The 20,635-nt window shown below is 30.7% G+C and overlaps 4 protein-coding genes across 4 annotated transcripts in view; 1 reads left to right on the top strand and 3 right to left on the bottom strand.

Annotated features, from left to right (window-relative positions):
• The window catches only part of LOC113363596 (protoheme IX farnesyltransferase, mitochondrial), a 269,846-nt gene that overhangs the window by 222,765 nt on the left and 26,446 nt on the right, over window positions 1–20,635 (top strand). The window lies entirely within an intron of this gene.
• LOC113380800 (F-BAR and double SH3 domains protein 2) lies at window positions 7,173–13,434 on the bottom strand. The gene is given in 17 exon segments (XM_026619880.1): window positions 7,173–7,676; window positions 7,780–7,811; window positions 8,072–8,221; window positions 8,293–8,602; window positions 8,722–8,868; window positions 8,926–9,038; window positions 9,116–9,278; window positions 9,460–9,626; window positions 9,696–9,864; window positions 9,937–9,990; window positions 10,050–10,268; window positions 10,350–10,682; window positions 10,761–10,852; window positions 10,855–11,098; window positions 11,173–11,317; window positions 11,470–11,699; window positions 13,414–13,434. Coding segments are annotated over 17 exon segments (3,093 nt in total).
• Window positions 16,196–17,765, bottom strand: LOC113380788 (zinc finger protein 492-like). Its single transcript, XM_026619872.1, has one exon. It carries the CDS (start codon window positions 17,588–17,590, stop codon window positions 16,196–16,198), a length of 1,395 nt encoding a protein of 464 aa, XP_026475657.1. The 5' UTR covers window positions 17,591–17,765.
• Window positions 17,789–19,154, bottom strand: LOC113380772 (zinc finger protein 836-like). The gene has a single exon (XM_026619871.1). The coding sequence runs from the start codon at window positions 19,152–19,154 to the stop codon at window positions 17,802–17,804; it is 1,353 nt and encodes a 450-aa protein (XP_026475656.1). The 3' UTR covers window positions 17,789–17,801.

Below are 20,635 nucleotides of genomic sequence, written 5' to 3'. Positions count from 1 at the left end.
TATCGAGAAGTTTATGTAACTTGCCACGAGGCAGAATATGAATACCAATTAAACATAAAAATATTGTGACGTTAGATATTGACGCCTAAAAGACAGTAACCAGAGGGTACACAGCTGCCACCCTTAAGTTCCTCGAAATACTAATTCCTATGCTATATACAAATACAGAATACAGTCATGTTTTACTTCTAAATGAAATATAGTTATTAAATGGGTTATAAAACAAATAGTAATAATAATCCTTCTACTCGCATAGTTCGCTACTAAGTCCTACAGGTAATTACAGAAGTTTTAGAGGTCGAGCAAAGGATGCTAAAACGCCTCCAAAGAAGGTGCATTCTAAATTCTTACTAGTCACAATATTGTTCAACACCGTAAAAAATTTATCAACTTTATCAAATTTGGTTTTCATAACTAGATAAAATTTTTAAAAATTACGCCGAACGACAATTTAATTCTTACTACCAATCATTTACTGATACTTGTTTTGTCCTTATCAATCCAGATAACAGTGTCCCATGTACCGCATGCTACCGCTTATACCATTACCGCTTTCCCGGCAAAATCAAATTAGCGATCGCGCAGTAAAAGCTTTTCATGAAATGATAGGCGAACGATAAAAACGCACACGGCGAAGGGAAAAGAATCATACTTTTCCCATAAATGCACCATGAATATGAATGCATGAATGCATGATTGAATGCACGTTTAATAGGCGATTAAAATTATTAAAGCAATAAACGGCGGACGAATGAATAGAAATTGATGTTTGAGCCGGAATAGTTTTATTTGTAAAAATAGAGGGCTCACGTAAAAGAGAGGATCGTTATGATTTAAGTAAAAATATGTTGATATTGTATTTCATAACAGCACGGCCAATTAATTCGAATATGAATTATTTTTATAATTAAACCACTTTTTGTAGGACTATAATATTTTTGTATGTTTATTAAGACTAGGTACTATACCGTAATACAAAGCTTTATGAAAATTGTCGATTTTTTTAAATCAAATACGAAGAAACTTCTTGGCCGATCTTAGCCAAAATTCAAGGTTTTTGAAATAGTTTTGCAATTTTCAGAATCTATCTAGGAAAACGTGGACGAAAAATTTTGCACCTATTCTAAAGAAACGTCTCAGCCAATCGTATCAAAAACTAACCAACACGAGTGCTTATCAAGTTTCATCGAATGACCTTTAAATGTTTGAAATCAGTTTAGGCGTTTTTGATTAAACGTCGATGAAATACTAATTGTGACTCACGTCAAAAGAAAGCGTGCCAATATTTTTAAATTTTGATGAATTTTCAAAATTAAACGTCTTGTCGTAGTTGTGTAATATTTCAGTATGTTCTCGAAGACCATGATCTCTAGCGATAAAAAAATCATGAAAATTGTCAAAAAAAATTTAATTCAACTTTATTATAAAGAACTAGTCTGGCTAATCTTTGCCAAAAACTTATCAACGCGATTTCTAATAATACCTTTTGAACGAATTATAAATTTTTAAATTTGATTAAGGTTTGTGGGCCCTTGCTTACTCACTCAAATTTACAATTTTCTCTTATATCAAATTAATGTATAAATTAAAAAATAAATCAATATCATGATTTGAATCGAACAAAGTCAACAAATGCTTGAGAAAACTATTTATATAAAGTTAAACTTGAAAAATAAAAAATATTTATTTGCTAATGCAATAAATTGAGGTTGTCTGTAGTAGTTACTGCAAATAATTAACTACGAAACTGTATTTATACGTATCCTTTCTCCTTCTGGACAATTAAATTCTACAAATTCCTATCACTTTTTTCCTCCATAAAACTTCTTCTGCTCCACCAGACCGAATGTAGAAAAAGCGAACTTGTTTTTTTAATTAATTGAAATTAATGAGTCGCAGAAACAAATTACATAGTAGGAAAAGGACACTTCGTTGATTTTATTGCCGGCTTATTTAACTTTTTAACGTCCTGCGATAAAAGTTTGAGATTTTTTCCTGTTTTACTAAAAGAAAGACGAAACGACTAGGAACAAAGTTTCTGGTAATAAAAATCGATGGCAGATAATTAAGAAACAGATATAAGAATATTTATATTTCTATTTAGTATCGCCAGTTTTGGGTACACCGAGTTGTTGTAGGTAGTTTTGTTATTAGACAAAATTATAGACATATCAATATCATATAAATTTGTCTGATAAGCTATTTTTAATCTGCAGTTAATATAAACGTGATTTCCGATTTAATATAAAAATGTTCCTTCTTATTAACTAAATTGTACAGTGCTGTAAATTATACTAGTGCTAATCGAATGGATTTTTCACACCAATTTACAAGTATATTGAATTTTTGTTGGGTTATATATATATATATATATATATATATATATAATTATCATAATTTTTACCTTATTTAATATTATACAATATTTTCACATAATTCATCAACTTCAGGTGAACTTTTTAAAAGTTACAAGAAATGTAATCAATGAAAAATTGCACGATTAATTATTTATTGTAAATATTTAAGAATTTACGTTGTAAAGTTATATATTTATGTTTAATATATTAAAAATTATAATCATTCTTCTTCTCTCCGGGTTTAAAGAAAAAACCTGTAAAATGTTAATGTGGACGAAAGTCTTAGAAGTTAAGCTGATTATTCAAGATTTTTAAGGAAAACAGAATGCAAAGCTCAGATAAAAATTGTTTATTTACGTATCTCAGATTATATATATATATATATATATATATATATTTTAAAGTAACGCGGTATATTTTAAAATCACCTTTAAAAATAAATCTGAGCGTCCAAATATACATCAGAGACTTCATGTGCATTTGTTTATCATATTTGTTATAACTTTTATTACGTTTATTTTTTAAATATGGAATATTTGGTTACAAAATAGAAAAATATATATAATATTTACCAATATCGTAATACTCTGCAGCAACTCGGTTTACTTTAGAACTCGATTTGAAAATATGAAATGAATTAAAATGCACTCATATGTGTTTGAACATGAAAAAGTTCGCATTTATCCAGTATATCTCCCATAACATTCAAATTATTTGTCTAATAAAAATTGTATTTTTGGCAATTGTGTTAAAAATTAAATATTCACTAAATTGTCTAACATTATAAAGCCCTACAGCAACTCGCAACTCGGTTTACTTTAGAACTCGATTTGAAAATATGAAATGAATTAAAATGCACTCATACGTGTTTGAACATGAAAAAGTTCGCATTTATCCAGTATATCTCCCATAACATTCAAATTATTTGTCTAATAAAAATTGTATTTTTGGCAATTGTGTTAAAAATTAAATATTTACTAAATTGTCTAACATTATAAAGCCCTACAGCAACTCGCAATACCTTTAAATTATATGAATGCCCTACATCAACTTGTACCAAGAACATTTTGGAAAATATCCTATAAATTTTTGAGCACCTTTGTACATAATTTAATTAATAATTGTTTAATTAATATCTTCAGAAAGCTATTAAATTTTTCAAGTATTAAATAATAATATTCCACTTATTTTTTGTAAAAGGTTTAATAATTTATTGTACTCCATTATAAGTTAAAATATTCCAAACAATTTAAAATCTGTGCTAAACTTATTAGGAGACTAATAGATTTTGTAATATTTTCGAAACACTCTTAGGTTTTGCAAATACTTTTGCAGTAGCTGGAATATCATATATTTTATTAAGTAAAAGGCAAAAATTGCTTGGACAATAGATCCTTGTGTGCCCAGAAATGTTTACATTTAGTGCCATGAAAATGTCAAAAATTTAAAAAATGAGATGAATAACAAATAAAATTTTGGTGACTGATAGTAATACTTTATTTCACCTGGATAAAAAGTTATATATATATATATATATATCTGACCAAAATGGAAAAATGTGAGAAATTTTATAAAATACAAATTTCTATAACATATTTTGCAGTAATCTACTAATATCTTCTAAAAGATGCACAATAAAATTGTTCAATTTTTTTTGCAAATACTATCATTTCCTATGTTGCCTGGTTAAAAATTTATAAATAATCATACTTACTCAATTATTTTCGATGAACAAAATCTAGTGGATTTATATTTTCAATCATCAATAACATTAATAAATTGAAATAAAAACGAATCAATTACAATTAATATAATATTATATTTAAATACAATATAGTTATATGTGTACATATGTATCTACAATATACTTATACAAATTAAAACAACCTATAATTATAATTAATATTAATTTTACATATTTTGTCAATACATTTTGTTTTTTAACCATTAATTTAATAATCATGGGGCTAAGGGAAAGTTTTTTTATTATTTCATAATCAGTTGTGTGAGTATAATAGTTAGTAGAGCAAACATCCATGAAGGCACAACTTTAGAAACTAAATGAAATTTATTAATTTTTTTTGTTTTATTATTTATTTGTGGCTTTTATGAAATTGTTTTATTTAATACTCGTAATTATCCATATCACTATTAGGGGCAATATTAGAAGTAAATAATAAATATAATTTGCAATAAAGTTTGCAAAAATGGGATAGGATTTACATAGATTTGGTCTATATTATTGTAACTTGACCCATATTAGCCCTATTTTTATTTTCTACAGCCATTTGTGAGTATACCGAGTTGTGGTAGGGTTTTGTTGTTAGACAACATTGCAGATAATAAAGAAAAATGATTACTTATATTAAATTTATTTCGAAAAGCATTATCGAGTATACCAAGTAGCCTTAGAGCATTTTGATGTTAACAAAAATTATAGATAATTTAATTTTGTACAAATTTGTCTTAGACAGTATTTCTATTACGCAAATAGTTTAAAAGTTAAAAACAATATGGCATAAAAATGCCTTTTGCCAATTTGTTTTTTAATTTTAAAGTCGATCACCATTTTAAATTACATTTTCAAAGGAGAGTAAAATGCAATCAATAAGTACACAAATCTGCTGTACTTAATGAAACGTATATTAGGCTAATATGAGTGCAAACGTCATAACCTCTGGCTTTATTTTTTATATTTATATTACTTCGGATAAATGTTAGTCCACGTTTTTGTTTTTAAAAAACATCATACATTTATTATAAGGAACATCTAGATTGTCAGTGAGATGGTAAATATTAACACAATTGTTTTATAATATTTTAAAAATTAATATTAACTATTTTTTATTTAAATAAACTACTAATAAAATTGTAATGAATAAACAAAATCTTTTTCGTTAAACTAATTGACATTAGTCGATTTTTATAATTTGTACACGTTTTGCCAAAGAACTATCACAAGGCTTAGGGCTTGTACGATCACTTTATCTCAGGCAAGATTTCAATACATTTGGCAACAATGCCGAGTTGCCACCATTGTTTGGATGTATGTCAAAACTACTATTATAATAGTATGACGAAGCACTGTTGTTCATATGATGAAACGGTCATGTACAAAAATGTGAAAAAAACTTGTATTTTTTTTGAGTATTTATCACATTTTAAAAGATCGCAGTTCTTGTTCATTTTGGCGATAAAATTTTATACAATTGAGACATACGACTACAGTTTTATATCCTATTGCAGTACGTCAATGCGCTGTAGTCAAATTTCTGAAAAATTTGTAATGTGCTCTGAGGATGAATCGTTGCCTCGAGTTTTTTTTTTAAAATGTGTATTATTTTTCAAATAAAGACATTCATGCACTATGATAATGTTATTATTATAATAATAATGAAATCATTGGCTCGCAGCATACGACAATTTCATCTATATTTAAAAGAGCCAAATGAAAAATTAAAGCAAACTAAAGTTTATGCGCAGTTGCCAGATCTCCCTAAGCCCCGAGTTTGTGATAAACTTTTCATTGTATTCACAAATTAAATGGATTGATTAATTATTATTGTTGGTCTGGATGAAACGGTCGTGCGCCACGGATTATATCCAAAGCAGATGTATAAACTTAATGAAAATTTATATCGAGTTATTAACATTTGTGACAGTTATTTACAAATGCACATTAGTCGACCTCGAAATAAATTAATTTTAACAAATGAAAGATAAAACAGTTACGCTTCATTTTTAGTTACACCAATGCGCATAATTTTTGCTGAAGCTCAAAACTGATAAATCTAGTTTTCTAATTTAATTACAATTATATACACAATTTTTTGCCTAATTTTTGAAGCGTGGTCCTCGATTTCGAGGACTTTTTTGAGTAACAGAAGCCCTAACACATACAATATAGAGGAATAATAATTTTTACCAAATTTGATAACAAAAACTAATATTTACATCCAATCATGCTAAAATCATATTTTGGATTTATTTACAAAGCTATATTTCTATAGCTATAATTTTGACTATATAGCTATGCTATATAGCTATAGCTATAATTTTTGACTAGATTTGTAAATTGAGATTATTTGGCGGTTTTGCTTTTGTTTGGGACTTTTATCCACAAACTTCCAAATTGGTGTTGGATTTGCAAGAAAATTTACAAGATTCTGATGAAATCCGTTTGGTATTCCAGAAACTGTTCGAATGCTTCAAATTACTCTTTACATTCGGTACAAAAGTAAAAGTTAGTTACTGCACTATTTTATTTAAAACAAGATTTTAGTATAAACTAAATGGTATTTGGGGAAATAATATCAAGTAAATCCATTCTTTTCAAAAAAATCCTCAATCCATCTTGTTTCAAAGGTATCTTTAGATACGAACTGTTTTTATTCAGTTTATCTTCAAATCCCAGAGTTTTGATAAAGAAGTTTTTGGCTTATTTATTATTTTTGTGCATATGTTTGCCTTATCCAAATAAATTATTTAAAATCAAATTCTTGGTGATTCGGAAGTTGTGATCTATAGATCCACAAACAACCGTTCATAGTTGGTAGGATCAATTTGATAATACGATAAATGATTCTCTGAAGTATTTATATTTGCTAGTTGATTTTAACAGATTAGAATCAATAAAATTTAGGACAAATATTTAATACTGATCAATTTATAGTTTAGCCACAACCTGACCTTGGTAATTAAATCAACAATACCAATTGGCAGATACTGCACTATTGACGTCCGATATACTTGTAGATATATTTCAATTTAATAATATCATAAAATTAATATCAATCTGTTGGTCTCGTCTTTGATTTATGCATTGGATTCTTTCAAATTTTGTAATCTCGCCAACTGGTGAGGTGCTAGTTCATCAGGTATGCTTGCCCTGCCTCCGACTACCTGTTTTGGAGTACTAGGATCAGCTTCTTGATCCTGCTGTTGCGAATTTTCAGCAGTACTAGGACCGGTAGACTCGCCTTCGCTAGCGGAACTACTACTCACCGGAAAAGGTCCACAATCGGCCGGCTGATCGTCAGCAGTGGATATTTCGTCGTCTTCCACCTTTGGTTCGACGTCCTCCTCGGTCTTTTGCTCTAGGGTAGTCTGTTCGGTGTGTTTATCCAACTCGATGGGTTCTTTCTTATCTTTATCCGGTTTTTCTTGTGTTTCTGATTCCTTTGCGTCTTCTTCGACGGGTGGAAACTTCTTTTCAGGGTCTTCAACCATGGGTGTGGCTGCTGTGATGACGATTTGCGCAAAATTTCGGGCGAAATTGCTTTCATCATCAGCGTGGTCGCCAGTTATATCGTTTCGGTCCTAAATGGGAGTATATTTGTTAAATTGGAGAGTACAAAATAAAACAACAGTTTGGTCAATATATGTACAGAACCGTTAAGATATGTTAGTATCAAATACTTACTTCATCTTCTATCAGAAGACAAGGTATGTCCACTGGAGATGCAGCAAGAAAGGAAAAGTATTATAAAGATTATTTAAATATTTTGAAAATTACGGTAGAATATTTTTTGAGGTGCTTCTGAATTAAGGCTTAGTGATGACACCTAAATACCTATTTTCTTTATATTACCGAGTTATATTCAACGTGCCTCAATGAATGTCATAATAAATAATAAGTGTTGGCTAAATTTTCTACCATCTAGTACAGAGTAGCAAATTTTTCGGTGCGTTATGAAACAGAATTTGAATCGAACCTTTATCTTGAAACTGTTTCTTGTATTGAGATTGTTGGCCTTTGGAAAGGTCCAAAGAGAAACCTTGGGTCTCACCTGCTGCAGGCGCCGTGGTGCGTTTATTGTCTAAGATCACTGCTTCTCCAGTGGTTGACATGCGAGCACTTTCTTCTGAAAAAAAATTATTTAGATCATATTCTATTTGTTGAAGAATATTTTGCCATGGTTTTTGCTGTGTTTACCTTGGAAATCATCAGCAGCTGGTCTCTCCGTACAAGGTGTGGGTTGTGTGACAGTTATATCAGCAACGATTCCATCAAACAAAAAGTTTTTATCAGCCGGTCCTTTCGGTGGGGCACACGCCGGTGGTGCAGGAGCTGGTGCATCAGGTGACTCATGTTCTTCTTCTTCCTCTTCTTCGGAAAACAATTCGCCATTTTCGTCGCATAACTCTACTACCAGGGATGGGAAATAACCCTTTTGGCCATCCAATTCACCCTCCCACCAACCGTCGTCCACGCCATGGGCGCTTTTTGTTAAAATTTTTATAATCTGAAGAAATGTAATAAGAATATATTAATAGGAATATACATAAAATCTTGCACTAATAATCAATTTACTATTGAGTTATTTTTATAGACATAGACTTTGATTAATTTTCTTTTTCTAACCTGTCCTTCCTCAAATGTCAACTCATCATCAGCTGCAGCATCATAGTCGTACATGGCGCAACAATATTCAATTTGAGGCTTTGGTTTTTGTGCACCAGGTGCTGATATCACCGACACTTGATCGGGTGATTGCGTTTGCGACGATTCCTACCAAAAAAAATAGCATTAAAATTATACTAACAGCAATATTTGGATATCAAATACCTGGCAAGTATCATGATCCTGTTCTGCTATTGTATAATCCACCGATGAAAATGATATTTGTTGCTGCAGACCGTGTGTGGCGTCCCTGTCATTATCGTTTTGTGCCATCATTTCTAAAGAATGTATATATGAATATTTTTGCCATTTGTTATATTTAATCAGAAATGGTATTACAAATAAAATTTTCTACCTTGATTTGTTGGTTGATCTCGCTCCACGTCCAAATAGTTGTGTGGGACGAATCCTTCTTCACCACGATAATTTCTTGCTCTCAGCCAGCCATCTCCGTCGCCTTCACCGACAACTTCTAATTGCTCACTTTCTACTATACTTAACTCATCAGGATTTTGAGCCTAGATAAAAAAGAAATGAAGTTACTTCCATGGACTTTTTCTAAGACATTTGCATATTAGCCAGTGTACCAATGGCTTATATTTAGTTTCACTACTTATCACTTAATTTTCATTTGCATCATTGGTCAGTTATAAAACAATAAGCTACCAGTAGCATGTCGCTTATAACTAAGACACTTACGGTGTAGGAATATAGGGCAGTACATTTGTAAGTTGGTCCTGTGGGTAATGGAGCAGCGGTGGTCTCGATTCCTGCAGACGAATCCATGGCTCCCCAGTCAACTTGAGTAGGATCATCCCATCCTGCTGTCAATTGTTCTATTCGTTGCCGTTCTTGCTCCAGCATTGCTGCAGTAAAATATTAGTTACATAAATGTAATCGATTGATGCATAAATAAATTGTTGCTAAATGCATACCCCACTCACCGTCTACCTCGGCGTCCTGCATGGAAGAAATATCATCTTGGTCTTCTGGACTGTATCGTCCGTGCGAATCGGATTCGCTCGTTTTTGACACATTTGCTGCTGCAGCTGGTTCTGCATGATCTGTGTCACTATCGTAAAAAGAATCAGATGACGGCTGGTCCTAAAAACGTGTAAAATATGTTGTAAATATGTTGGATTTAACGAACGACCACAAATCATCTAAAATACTTACATGTCCCGATGCATCAGTGCGCAGTGACAAGGAGGAAGATGATCGTTGAACATCCTATAAAAATGCAGTTTAAGTTAACCAATATCAATATTTATCAATCCATTTCATAATACCTGTTGCTGTACGTCTAGAGTCTCATTAGCTTCCTTAATCCATTCATCGATAGCAATTCCACCAGCCCTGAGGCAGTCTAGACGCGCTTGGGCTTTGACTTTTGCTGTTTCACTGCGCCTAACCTGTTGACGCAGTTCTTCAGCCTTGCATTCTAAATCAGGACCGTTGGGATCGGCAGGATCTGCACGTTGGCCTGATTCTCGTAAAGCTATACAAACCTAAAAAAGATGCCAAACCATTTAATATTATTAAAATATGCCTATCCCGTTTCAATTATGACATAATCAGCTATTATCTACCTGCATTCGCCTAGTATTTTCTTTAATAGCGTTATTCTCCCTCGCTATTCTAGTTGCCCATCTTTTAGCTTCTCTGCTCAAGGTCTGGGCAGCTGATTCATGATCTATGGTGACTTTATCAATAGGATCATTATCACAAGGCTCAAAATCGTATTGAATGTGCTGTTTGAGTACAGGATAGTAAAGATAGCAACATTGTATATTATATTCTCTGGTCAACTGTTGAGCTTGATCACGAATCTTGCCGTATGAATTCTGGGTCGCACTGCAAGTCAGAAGCTCTGTTCGGCCCATTAGGGTCAAGTATTCGGCTACACGTTCGTAGACGTAATCCTGAAAATGATAACGGACACACATTAGACAGATGTGGATAAAAATTTATTTTTTGAAGTATCAATTATCCTTTCTCACCTCCATCCCTGTCATGGCAGTCTGCAGGTCCACCACAAAGTATCTCGTCTGGTGCGCGTTGGCAGCAGCCAAACTTAACAAATAATCATTCTGGCTCCTGAACTTTTCTCCTCGAGTTGATCTCTCCGACTTGAAACCCGAGCACTGTTTTTCTGTAATGACGTTATGGATTGGAAAAACGATCCTTTTTTCTTTTTCAGTTTCTCTTCAATGTCTTTGGCTTTGTCACGGACGTCGTGCGCGCTGTGTTCCTCCTCAAAGTATAGCTTTTTAGTTTTGTCCACGTCTTGGACACAAATCTGTAGTTCTTTTTGTACTGTTGCTAACTGATCGAGAGTCTGAGGGTAACAAAAGTTTAAGATAATACTTTAATTGATTAAAATATAGGGATATTACTGGGAATAGTTAATACCTTTCTAGAGGATGATACTTTTCGCGTTCTTAGAACTTTTGCCTCGTCTGCTATTTGTTGCTGGAATACTTCCACGGCTGCCAGGCGTGCTCTGGCAAGTTTTTCGTTTTCTTCCAACACTGTACGCCAGACACTCCACATATTCCTAAATACAGAGAAAAAGGTTGAAAATTTGATACGATTTTTTTCTTTCTATTTAAGGTATACCAAGATCGACTTCTTAGAGATTTTGATCAACATATTATATATACACAAATTCAGGAAGGTCTTTAAATAACACCAGTTCTTGTTCCTTACCATTTCTCCTCACTGCCATCGATTTTGATATCAGGGATGTTAGGAATCTTCTTATTCAGATATCCTGATGATATTTTAAGCAAAGCTTCCGAATAAGACTTTTCGATTGCTGATTTTTTCAAAGTGTACTGCCTGATGTCCTCCAGCAGATCGCATTCATGTTGATTTTTGGCTTGGAGTTTGGCAATTTGCTCTGAATGCAAATTTTTCAGGAATTTTACATAATTACCCTGGAAAATGAATATACTTACTGATAATAGAAATTATAAATCTTTTGCTTTATCCAATTTTTATAAAAAAAAAATCAAATGGATGAAACAACAGTGCATGTATTTATTATTTATTTATAACTTCATTTTTGTTTGCGCTAAATAATTAATGTATTCGGCAAATTTTCACTAAATTAAATTATCTATAAACATTTAATGGCCTACAACAACTATTTATTTTTATCATTTGAAAGGGTGAAATCGATTATAGTAATTCGCTTGGAAAAAATGTTTGAATTATTTGAAACCTGCAATCGATAATGGTCTCTTATGCATTTTAAACTGCTTTTTGTTGTGTGTATAAATATATATATATATATATATATATATATATATATATATATATGTGTATATATAAATATATATATATATATATATATATATATATATATATATCATTTAAATTTGGCAACGAACCAAAATCTTCACTCAACCAACATCACAGTTTTAGTGAATATTAGATCAATTTTTGAATACAATTCATAGTTTTGTATGCCGAATTGTTATAGGTATTTTTGGTATTAAGCAATACTGTAGATTTAGCCAGCATTTAGACCAAGATGCTGCATGGACTTATAGTTTTAGAAAATGCTGTACATTATTTACATTGACACAAATCTTCTTCATATTTAATATACATCAGACAAATTATTCTTGTAAGCGCCCTAATACTATAATATTCTTTTTTCTATTGGTATTTCAAATGAATCAATAGCCATGGAAAATATAAATAAATGCAGAAGTAAACTAGTTGGGTATGGCATCGTGCCTTAAGGCAAATTGCTGGAACTGCCCGTACCGTTACGAAATGTGTTTGAGAAATATTAAATGTTTTCATATAGATTATTAAAATACTGTAACATTGTCAAAAGCAATTATTTTGTCAAAACAAGCAAAAGAAAGAAAAAATTTTTTGAATCATTCAAGTCAGATTCTTAATTCTCTCAAAAACTGTTATTTTTAGCGCATTTATCTCGGCATCTTCGAAACGTCTGGACCTGCCTCTGCCAAAATCTAATCACCACTTCTCTCCGGCATTACGAATTGAATGTTTTTTAGATCATTCAAATCGGATGCTTCGTTCTTTCAAAAACTCGATTTTTAATTTCTGCACTTTTTGCTTCGTATCTCCGTAATGGCTGGACCTGCCTTTACCAAAAACTAATCATCACATCCCTATCAATAGGAAGCGATTTTTTTTTTGAACCATTCTAACCGGTTGATTCGTGCGCCTGAAAACGTGGACGAAAAATTCTATCCATACATACAGACACACACACACATCCATTTTTTCTGAGGTATGCCTAAATGTTCTAAACCTTTAAATCTTGTTGCTATAGGACTTAATATTGTTAGACAATATAATTGATCATTTCATACAAATTTGTCAAATATAGAAGGTACATTAGATCAAGGACTTAACCGTTAACGATAAATAATAATTAAGATCACGAATCAATACACAATGGCCAATATAGTACTTAAATACACAAAGCAATTATATTTTTTTATCTATGCTATTTTTAAGTATAGCGTGTTGATGTTATATCTTACAAGAGATAAAATCAAAAAATGTATTACAAGTTTATTTAGTACAGGGGGTAAAATAATGGTAGTTATTTTTTCGACCAAAATAAAATTATAACATTTTTATCATACAATATCTTCTACTCACTTTCCGAGGTGGTGGCTGCATTTTGCCAATAAAAATCAATTATCTTATGTTTTTAGACTAACAATTTCCAATTCCAAAAAGGCTACGACTCCGACAACTCCAAGTACGCGCACGCTGATTTATGAACTAACAACATAACTTTTGAATTTGAACTATCGATAGTAGTATTATTTACCGGGGAATTTAATAAAACACTTGTTTTGGCCTTAATAAATATAGATACCTAATATTTTCGTTCATTTCTATAACATACACCTAGTAAAGTCGTTCTATATTGATTGGAGCGTGCGCGGATGCTTTTTCTGAAAAGCGCAGAATCTTCAAGGAAATTATTTAAAAATCAAATTTTAAAGGCAAAATTTGTTTATACTATAGTAATAAGAATTTGACAATAGGAATTATTTATATTACTTATATTTATAATACTTTAATAAACGTTATATATGTATATAATAGCAGGTTTGAATATAAGGGCTCGCATAGTTGTAAGAAAGTGGTGTAGATGACATTCTTATTTTCAAAATTGAATTTCGAAATGTGTACAAATATAAGAATATGTTGATGTGTATAAATTTTGTCTCAAAAAAATTGAGTTTTTTGAAAATTTAATTTTTTTTTTGAAATTTTTGATTTTTTTTTAGTTTTCAAAATTACGAAATTTTTTGTAAAACCATTTTTTGCAAACCGTCTACACAAGCAAAAGATTTTTTGAATTATTCAAATCGGTCGCTCCGTTCTCTCAAAAACTGAATTACGACTTTTGTTTTTTTTGCCCCGTATCTTCGAAACGGCTAGACCTGCTTATGCCAAAAACTAATCAGCACGTCTCCTTACCAATACGAATCGATTATTTTTTGAATTATCCAAATCGGTTGATCCATGTTTTCGAAATCTTCGACGAAAATTTGTATCCGCACACACACACACATACGTCCATTTTTTCTAAGGTATGCCAAAATATTCAGAAACATTTGAAAGGTAAAGATATATAAACATTTTCATTTTTGATTTTTTTGCGATTACTAGAACTTGCCCTACGGAAAGTTATTAAATCAAGAGGCATTTATTATTATTATTATCCTTAAAATATATTTTGTTTTTTAATCAATTACTAGTACTCACAACTTCAATTGTCTTGGTAAGTCGTTTTTTCCTAGTTTTTATTCCATCAGCTGAGTTATACACAGATTTCATATTTTTACAATTCTATACTCTAATTACACTAATCAATATTTTCATAATATCATCATTATATTTTATGATAGAGTTCATATTTACTTATCTTATCATCATGTGCCGATTAGAACAGAATCACGTGGATAAAAAAACTTCTGTTGAAAATACGCCTGAATTTTCAGCACAGGTTCAACATATTTTATAAACATCATATTTGTTGATCAATGTATTCCATCTAAGAAAGAATTTTAGACAATTATTTGGCAGCCAAATTTTGGCTAGAATTTGATATGCCATGTTTTGTGATCTATAAATATAACTAGTGATGTATAGCATCGTGCCTTAAGGCAAATTGCTGAAACTTCCCGTACCATTTTTTTTAAGATTTACATTTTTGAAAAAAATTTACGTTGAAAAAATTGGATTTTTGAGAAACTATGAATTTTTGCCAAAAATTTCCTTTTTTTTTTGAAAAAAAAAATACTTCTTGAAAAAAATGTTTTCTTTATTTTGAAATATTTTGGAAATTCTGAACTTTTTTTTCAAAGCAATCGTACTGCTTTACCTGCATAGAGACGATATGTCGAAGCGCATAAGCGCCGCATCGTCGTTTAACGGATAAACATTGGTACGGAACCCATAGAAATGTAAACAAAATTTGTACTTATTGTTAAAATCTCTATAAGATATCTGATAATTTGATGTGCAAATGTCTAATGATTATTTTTGACCGCCAAATGGCAGTTTTTTACTTTTGTCACTATCTCTCCGCTAGACCTGCCTTCATCAAAATTTTATCAGTTCTTCATCTTGTCAATACAAGTAAAATGTTTTTTGAATTATTAAAATCTAAGTTACCGTTTGTGGCACTTTTTGCCCCAATCTTCGAAACGACTAGACCTGCTTATGCCAAAAACTAATCAGCACGTGCCCTTATTAATAGGAATCGAATGTTTTTTGAATAATTGAAATCGGTTGAACCGTGTTCCCGAAATCGTCGACGAAAATTTGTATCCGCACACACACACATACATCAATTTTTTCTAAGGTATACCAAAATGTTCAGAAACTTCTGAAACGTAAAGATATATAAACATTTTCATTTTCGTTTTTTTTGCGATTACTATAACTTTCCTTACGGGAAGTTAATATTATTACAATGTTAGTAGTGCATAAAATGATAAGCAATAAAGTACTTAGTTATGCTGTTGTATTTTTCAAGAGAGCGATCTGGTTTCATCTGTGAACAAAATAAACATATTATTTTATATATTGACTCTAATTAATAAGACAAAAACTCATAGATATGAAAAAACTATTATTTTATTAAATCTCAATGGTTTCTTTGTACTAAATAATATACTTCTTTGTAATTATAAATAAATAATTATATTTAACTTATATATTATATTAGTGTTTTCTTGGAATTATATATATATATATATATATATATATATATATATATATATATATATATATGATACAGTTTTGCAGCCACAAGTTGAAAAATAAAACCAGAACGTAAATATAAATCTTTTAAAAATATTAATCTTTTATAAACAATATCAAGATATATATATATATATATATATATATATATTTCTTTTCAATTTGACTGGTGACTGAGGTGTGTTTTCATATGCCCTTTCAATACATGCGCTTGTGTAAAAGCTTTTCCACACACTTCACATTTATGTTTCCGTTCACCAGTATGAGTTACCATATGTTGTTTAAGACTATAAGACTTTGTAAATCGTTTCTCACAAATACTACACAGATATTTCCTTTCTCCCGTATGTCTAACCATATGAGCATTTCGATCACTAGAAGACTTGAATGCCATAGTACACTCACTACAAGGATATGGCTTTTCTCCGGTGTGAAGTCTTTTATGAACTTTTAATGTTCCCGATTGCTTAAATGTCTTTGAACAGATATCACAAACATGTGGCCGCTCTGTTGAATGATATGTTCTAATATGACTGAATCTTCTACTCCAAGTAACAAATTTTTGACCACAATGTTCACAAATGTAGTTCTTTTCATCTGAATGATGACGCATGTGAACCAGTAAAGAAGAATGAGATTTGTATTTTTTCCCACATAATTTACATTCATATGGTTGAATACTTGAGTGACTTTTGGTGTGTTCACGAAAACCACTCAGACTTTTACTCAAGTGACCACATTCTGGGCAAAGATATAATCTATGATTGTGAGTATGTTTAAGATATTCCTCATGATTAGTAAAATCTAATTTACATTTGCGGCAATTGTACTCTGCTTTCTTTAGTTTTTCGGTCTCATCTGGCACATCTTGAAGTTTACTACATACATTTTTAGAATGATTTTCACCAGAACTAATTTCTTGTTTCTGTGTTAAATTAGATTGCTCTATATTATCAGAAGGTACAGTACTTTTTACTACAAGTTGGTTACTCGTCTTTCGCACACTTGGTATGATATTAATTAAATTAGCATTTTGTTCAATAGAGCATGTAATTTTCTCAAATTTACATTGTTGCTCATCTGTTGTGCTGTTATTAATGGATTTTTGGAACTGAAGGAAACAATTGAAATTTGGTTCTGATTCAATATTAGTTGTTTTATCATCTACTACTACGACATCTTGTTTTTGAATATTATCAAACACATCCAGTTTTTTGGCAAATTTATCAAACCTTGATATGGATCTTTTACATTTTTGCCAAAAGTTATAAGCCTGAATCAATTGTTCAAAACAAATATTGCAAATATGTTTTGGATACTTATCATTAACTGAAGCATCACTGTTTGTACAGGAATTGAACATTTTTAAAACATTTTCAGAACTGAAAGTATTTTTGTCTTGTGCAGAAAATAAATATCGCAAATTTTTATCATGCGATAAACAGGCCCGGCACACATTAGTTTTTATATTAATTTCGGAAATTAAACTTTGTCCAATTTCTGTTGTCAAATATGACATTGTTATTATTTCATAAGAGTTTCTAACCTTCATACCACTTCATACTCATTTTCTTTTAAATTGAAAATCAGATAACACTGTTTGACGCGCCATATTTAAAATTAATTGCACCAAATTAATAAATTAACAACTATTAAAATATTAATTGTAGAATTAACAAACTATAAAAATACTGTATATCAACAAACAGCACATTTATAGAAAACAAATTTTAGGTCAAAATATAAATGTTTTCAATCACATTTTACTTTCCCAACTCGTGCTTTTTTTTCATATGTCTCCTCAATCCATGCCTTTGCGTATAAGTTTTTCCACATTTATCACATTTATATCTACGTTCTCTTGTATGAAACACCATATGATTTTTCAAAGTATGTAATCTAGTAAATCGTCTATCACATAAAGTGCATGAGAATTTTTTTTCTCCGGTATGTGTATATGTATGATTTCTAAGACCACTACTTGTTGTAAATGCACTAGGGCACATTGTGCAGGGATAACGACGTTCGCCTGTATGTATCATCCTATGATTTATTAAATGGTTTTTTAGTTTGAATGTTTTAGGACATATCTCACAGGCATGAGGGTAATTATTGTCATGGATCATTTTAATATGATAATATCTCCTGTTAGTATTAGTAAAATTTTCACCACAATATTTACATTTATATTTTTTCTCATTTTGATGGCTTAGCTTATGTTTATTTAGCATGGTTTTAGTTTTATAGCTTTTTTCACAAGCATTGCATTTAAATGGCCTTATATTAGAATGTCCAAGGACATGAAATTGAAAACTAGAAATATTCCTGCTCAGATAACCACAAATATGGCATAATATGCAATTATGTTGTTTCACGTGCTCAGAATATTTATCCTTATTACTAAAATCCAATTCACATTTCTTACAACGATAGCTTGACTTGTAGTTTGCTTCATAATTTTCATTTTGTTTTGGTTTAGGTTTCTGATTTTCTTTTTCATTGCTCGAAGAATTTGTTTCATTTTGTGGTTTAAAAATCAGAAGGTATGTTTGACTACTTGAATTGTTATTGCAATATTTATTCGGAAACTGATTTATACTTTCTTCTTCTTTTACTATAACACTATCTTCACATTTATTCTGAAACTGATTTATACTTTCTTCTTCTTTTACTATAACACTATCTTCACAATGACTTTCTTTTATATTATCTGGTATATTTACCGTGGTTTCACTATAAATGTCTTCTTTATAAATCTCAAACTGTTCTAAAATACCATCACGTTCTTCTTCGAAATAGAAAGTATTTTGTTCCTCAATTTCTCTCAATTTTTCTAAAGCATTTTGGCACTTTTTCCAAAAGTCATATGAGCTGTATAATTGTTCGAGACAGAGGAAGCAAATATGTTTTGGATACTGGTCGTCCAATGATATAATTTGACCTGTACATGAAGTGAACATATTATAAATGCTGCTTTCAGCACTAAAATAATTCTCTTCTTCTAAAAATATAGGAATTAAATTCTGGTTGGCTGTCAAGCAAACACGACAAATATCCGCACCATAATTTGATGTTCCGTCGATATTGTTTAAAGAACTAGTAGGTGAATTACTCATATTTTCATTTATGAAATCTTTTTATGGGTATTAGAATTAATAACAAAATATTGCTTTAAGAATTTATCGGTATTGTTATTTTAGGTTATGTTTTCAAAATAAATCCAAATATGGCTGCTGTCATTGCAATAACTGGCTATGACATAAACACTAGTTGGTATTTGCCTTGAGCAAGTTACATGAACTTCCTGAAATGTTTAGTATGTTCATTAAGACCAAGTTCTCTGTCGTTATACCAGTAAAACGTCTAATTTTAATTTTAACAAATGTCAAAAAATCTATATACTCTTTCTCAAACTTTCATGAATTTTAAAAATTAAACTACTGGTCGTAAGGCCGTAATATTCCAGTAAGTTCTATAAGACCATGATATACATATATCGCCAAAAAAAGTTCCATAAAAATCGGCTTAATTTTTTTTTTCAACAGTTAATTACAAGAAAACGGCTCGCTAGATTTTCACCTAAAACTAATTAGTATCATTCCCAAATAATATCTTTCGAACAGTTTTTGATTTTTTAAAATCGATCCAGTAATATGAGCTTAAATGTGGACGAAAAGTTTAACACTTTTTTCGTCGCACAAAACTGATAAACAATAATCCTCATCGAGAAGCATCAAATGGCTTTTAAATTTTTGAAATCAGTTTAGACGTTTTTGAGCAAACGTCGATGAAAGGTCTAATTTTGAAAATGCCAAAAAAGCGATACCAATTTTTGCAAATTTGGACGAATTTTTAAAGTTAAACGAATTGCCGTAGGGCCGTAATATTTTAGTATGATCTAGAAGACTGTGGTATCTACCGTCAAAAAATGACAAAAATCGTCGAAAAAAAAATTTTCAACACTTTATTACAAGAAAACGACCCGGCCGATCTCTACCAAAAACTAATCAGAACGATTCCCAGCCAATAATTTTCAAAATCAATTCAGAATTGCGGGCTAAAACGTTGACGAAAATTTTTATACTGTTCTGCTATTTATAAAAAAACGGCTTTGTTTATCGGCGCACAAAACTGACAAACAATAGTCCTCATAGGGATACATGCAGTTTTTCAAATAGTTGAAAATCTTATCTAAAAAGCAAAATTTCAGATTTTAATGCAATTTTCAAAAAATTGTTCTGAAATTTTTGTATTATTTCTATATTAGTCTTATGAGCACTGTCCCACAATTGTGTTCCACAGCACCAAATTGTGTTGAAAAGTTTTATATAAAGTATAGCTTATTGTATGAGCTTTAGTTTGTATTTAGTCCCTAATAACCAGTAAAGCTTCTTGGTTTTTATCTCAAGCTGTTGCCTCTTTTTTTATGTGTATTTGCCAATTGAGTTTTCTATAGAGGTATATGCTGAGATATTTCACATGGTCTTCTTGAGGTTCTTGAGTGTTCCCTATTCTTACTAGTGGGCAGGTCTCTCTTCTAAGCATAGATGTCACATGTACTGACTTTAAACCATTCATTTCAAATTGACAATGTTTT

This window comes from Ctenocephalides felis, unplaced genomic scaffold (assembly GCF_003426905.1).
Source record: "Ctenocephalides felis isolate EL2017-DRISC unplaced genomic scaffold, ASM342690v1 CF-g0.4_SCAFFOLD_00845, whole genome shotgun sequence".
NCBI lineage: Eukaryota > Metazoa > Arthropoda > Insecta > Siphonaptera > Pulicidae > Ctenocephalides > Ctenocephalides felis.
The sequence above is the reverse complement of the archived record's forward strand: the minus strand, read 5'-3'. Positions and strand labels throughout refer to the sequence as shown.